The 4,463-nt window shown below is 36.5% G+C and overlaps 1 protein-coding gene across 1 annotated transcript in view; it reads left to right on the top strand.

Annotated features, from left to right (window-relative positions):
- The window catches only part of LOC116013685 (cold-responsive protein kinase 1-like), an 8,288-nt gene extending 5,517 nt beyond the window's left edge, over nt 1–2,771 (top strand). The window contains exons 6-9 of the mRNA XM_031253571.1: nt 1,516–1,557; nt 1,680–1,911; nt 1,989–2,139; nt 2,229–2,771. Of these exons, the coding sequence (XP_031109431.1) occupies nt 1,516–1,557; nt 1,680–1,911; nt 1,989–2,139; nt 2,229–2,552 (749 nt within the window). The 3' untranslated portion in view covers nt 2,553–2,771. The remainder of the gene's footprint in view (nt 1–1,515; nt 1,558–1,679; nt 1,912–1,988; nt 2,140–2,228) is intronic.
- The last annotated feature ends 1,692 nt before the right edge of the window (nt 2,772–4,463 follow it).

The raw sequence follows: 4,463 nt of genomic DNA on the forward strand, positions 1-4,463 counted from the left end.
GAAGTAGAAGTAGAAGTGTCTTGAGATCTTCTCCTTGCTTCCTCATTCAAGATACCACTCTTAACATATTCCATGGTCACAACACCGTTGGGAGCTGAATTAGTCAAAGAAACCCGAAATGTTTCCCAAGAATCTGGTAGAGTGTTAAGCAACCAGAGACCAAGTACCTCATCCTCAAATTTGATGCCCATACCGGACAACTGATCAAGAACGCCCTGAAAATCATTAACATGATCATTGATCAATGTTCCTTCACTGTATCTTATATTCATCAACTGCTTCAACAAAAACAACTTATTATTGCCTGTCTTAGAGGCATACAAGGTTTCAAGTTTACTCCATAGGCTCCTGGCATGTGTCTCATTAATAATGTGGTTCAAAACATTATCTTCAACCCACTGTCGAATATAACCACAAACTTGTTGGTGCTCAAAGTCCCACTCCTCATCTGACATATTTTCAGGCTTTGCACTTGCAAACACAGGTAGATGTAACTTTTTCACAAACAGGAGATCCTTCATCTTGGCTTTCCAAATGTGATAATTTCTACCATTCAATCGTACCATATTACTCATATTTGTTTCCATCTCAAATATATCCAATTAACAACCAAGGCTGTCAAAAAAAAACCAAATCAACAACCAGGGCTCTGATACCACTTTGTTGGGAAAAATCCCACTTCCTGTGACAATCAAAATCACAGACCCGACACGGTACACAAATACGAGATAATACACAATAGCCCAAAAATAAATATGAACACAAGGAACACAAGATTTACGTGGAAAACCCCAAAACCGCGGGGAAAAACCACGGGCCACCAACAACAAAATATTCCACTATATCACAAATCTTGGGTACAAAGTTTCAGGCTACCACACGAGCCAAACATCTACAAATCATCAAATACAACAACTCCTAGGCCAAATACATTCTTATAATATTCACAGGCTAAAAGGAATAATATCTCGTACTCAAAATATTCAATTTCCAAGACTAGGATAAAAATGAATAGAAATATTACGAGATTATCCAAAGAGATGCCTGGAATAAATAAGCTGACCTCTCTAAATATTTGATGAAGAAAATACCCAAGAGCTAGGCAAACCCACGACAAAATAGCACGGCAAAACTACACCAAAGATGAAGGAGAAAATAGTTTGTTCCTTCTGCTGATGAACCGCCGAACGCCAAAAGAAGAGGAAGAAGAAAGATGAGTTTTTCTTCCTCTGCTGAACTGCCGAACTCACTGCCTCTCTGTGTTTCTCTCTACTGGCCGAAAAAAGAGAAGAATGGGAATGATATTTTTACACTTGCTGCTGCCCACTACTGCCGAAAAACAACAACAAAAACAAAATGGGAATAATTGGAGAATGGAGCTACAGTGAAAGTTGCAGTCCACATGCGCATGATGTCTCCACTTGCTGCAAAGTCATGCTCCTTTTTCCTTCCACTACATTGTGTTTTTGTTTTATTTATTTTATTTTATTCCATTCACATAGGAGGGACCCAACAATGAATACATGGCAAATGCCAGCCTTGACAGATACATGTATGGTGGGTGCTAGCTCCTAAAACATTATTTCTTTGATTAGTATTATAATGATCTGATATGCTTACTTTTGTGCTGGCATGGGATATATAAACTTTTCCCATTAATTATTCTTCATGAATGGTAGGAGATAAAAGGGGGATGCTGAATTGGAAGCAACGAGTTGATATAATATTTGGTACAGCTAGGGGTCTTGCGTATCTCCATGAGCAGTTTCATGTATGCATCATACACAGAGACATAAAATCCAGCAATATACTACTTGATGATGAATTTCAACCCAAAATTGCTGACTTTGGTTTAGCAAGGCTTTTACCTGAAAATCAGAGCCATGTTAGCACCAAATTTGCAGGGACTTTGTAAGCCTAACATCCTTATTTCTTTAACACATTTTCTTTTCCACATATTTCCACTGAACATACTATTGCTGAAATAGGGGATATACAGCGCCAGAATATGCAATTCACGGCCATTTATCAGAGAAAGTTGACATCTACAGTTTCGGAGTTGTCGTCTTGGAGATCCTTAGTGGGCGAAGGAGCAGTGACATGCGAGTTGAACCTATTACTGAGTATCTCCTTGAACAGGTACATATTTCCTTGTTTGAAAGAGGCATATCTTGATCTCATCTCTTCAACGTAACATTTGACTTGTGCATGGTTCTATAATTATACAGGCTTGGAAACTGTACGAGAACGAGGACTGTCTAGGGCTGGTGGATAAGACTTTAGACCCGAGTGAGTACAATGCAGAAGAAGTGAAGAGAATGTTGGAGATTGCATTGGTGTGCACCCAATCACCCCCAAATCTAAGGCCAAGCATGTCAGAAGTGGTGATCATGCTTTCAAGTGATCGTCCAATCTTTCAAAACAAACCAAACAGGCCATCCATGATTAGTGATTTCGATCAGAGGGTACTCACAGCCACAGACACTTCAGCCACTACAGCATCATCCACTTCTCATGCCACCGCTTCATTTTCTGGATTCTCTGGCCGTTAAACTTTTTATGAAATCTGTTTTTATTATTACATTGTAGCTTGCTTGTGAAGATGCTTGGATACAATTATGTAAATATTATGCATGCCCAGACATAACCGGTTAGCTTGGAGCATTCAGAGTAACGGTAGTGTATCTAGAGTTGTAATCGTAAGAGCGGTCAGATTTGATTAAAGTAAATATCTGGTGAGAGGATACTCTCTCACAAACTCCATTCTATCACCCCTCAACACAACTTTCACAAATTCAGATGTGTCTATAAATATATTCATTCAATGTTGAATGATCAATGTGTTGGTCAATTTGAGTAAAGTTTAGAAGAAGTGTGAATTAAATTCAAGCAATTAAGAGCTGAGCAGTGAGAGAGATAAAGCTACAATATTCAATATCCAGGATGGAAGACTTTGGCAATCAAAGAAGAACTCAAGCCAAGTCAACATTATTGGAGAAGAGAACAATTTTGTGTTCAACCAACAACACCTCTACTTTGGAAATTAGGAGTAGTAAGGAGTGTCTTGCGAAAAATCATAGGCTTGTGGCTGGTTTTGTGAACAAACTAACAAAGTACAAGTGCTCATTTTTGTATTAAGTGAATAGTGCAAACCTCCTAAAATGATAAATTAAGATATTAAAATTTTGATTAATGAATTTGACATTTTTATAAATTAATAAAGATAAAAAGAAAAAAAATTAAAAAGTCATGAACTTATTTTAAACTGTAACTTATTATATTAAACTCCCTATATTTTACCAAACATAATTTATAGTTTATTTGCTGCTATAAGCTTTAAAATAAGTTCCACCAAATAGAGTACTAATGTGGGATCTTCACATTCTTTTTGTACAATTGATCATATCCTTATATGTAGCTAGGGGTGGGAATAGGCCAGGCCCCTTGTAGGGGCTTATGTACGGGCCTAATTAAAGCCTACTAAGGCCTAGCTCATTTAGTAGAAAGGCCAGACTTTAACCAATTTCAAAAGCCTATTAAACTAAACAGGTCAAGCCTATATATACCAGGCTCAGCCTTCAGGCCTGCCCTATATATATATATATATATATATATATATATATATATATATATATATATATATATATATATATATATTATATTTTACACCTAATATATATTTTTATATTTACAATACAATCCCAAGTATATATAATTACCAAACTCTAACCCCTCCACCTCCAAAATTTCATTCTAAATTATGATTCAACTATAAACGTAACATTGTTGCTAATCCTGATGTATGAATTCTTATTGTTTAATTTTTTTTTATTAACTGTTCTTACTGCCATAATATTTAATGAAATATCGCAACTTAATTATGTGAATTGGTTGTTTATTATTTATGATATTATATAGGATAACAAATAATAATACAATTGAACTTAGGTATTTTTTTAAATTTTTTTACAAATATACTTTAAAAGGCTTAAAAATGGAGGCCTTAAATAGGCTCCAAGCTTATTTATGATCTATTTTGAAGCCTTTTTAAAAGCCTATATGTTAAATAGGCTTTTAAAAAGGCTTCAAGCCCGGCTAGGCCAATTGTAGGCTCAGGCTTGAGCCTAAAAAACAAGCCTACATACAAGCCTAGGCCCATGCTCAGGCTTTAGATCAGATTTCCATAGCAGGCTCAAGCCTATATTTCTAAAGCTCGGCTCGGCCTAGCTTATTTCCACCCCAATATGTAGCATTGGGAAATTTTCGTATGATGCACATATTGTAGTGTTAGTTATTACTGACCCAGAAAATTAAACTTCTTAACGTTATGATCAAACCTAGAGCTATCGATCATTTATTCCATGAAAAGTTTGGCAACATCTAACAATCAGAGACGGAACCACCCTGGGGCAGTGGGGCACCTGCCCCCACTCACCCCACTCCCACCCCATATATAGCCTTGT

This window comes from Ipomoea triloba, chromosome 3 (assembly GCF_003576645.1).
Source record: "Ipomoea triloba cultivar NCNSP0323 chromosome 3, ASM357664v1".
NCBI classification, from domain to species: domain Eukaryota; kingdom Viridiplantae; phylum Streptophyta; class Magnoliopsida; order Solanales; family Convolvulaceae; genus Ipomoea; species Ipomoea triloba.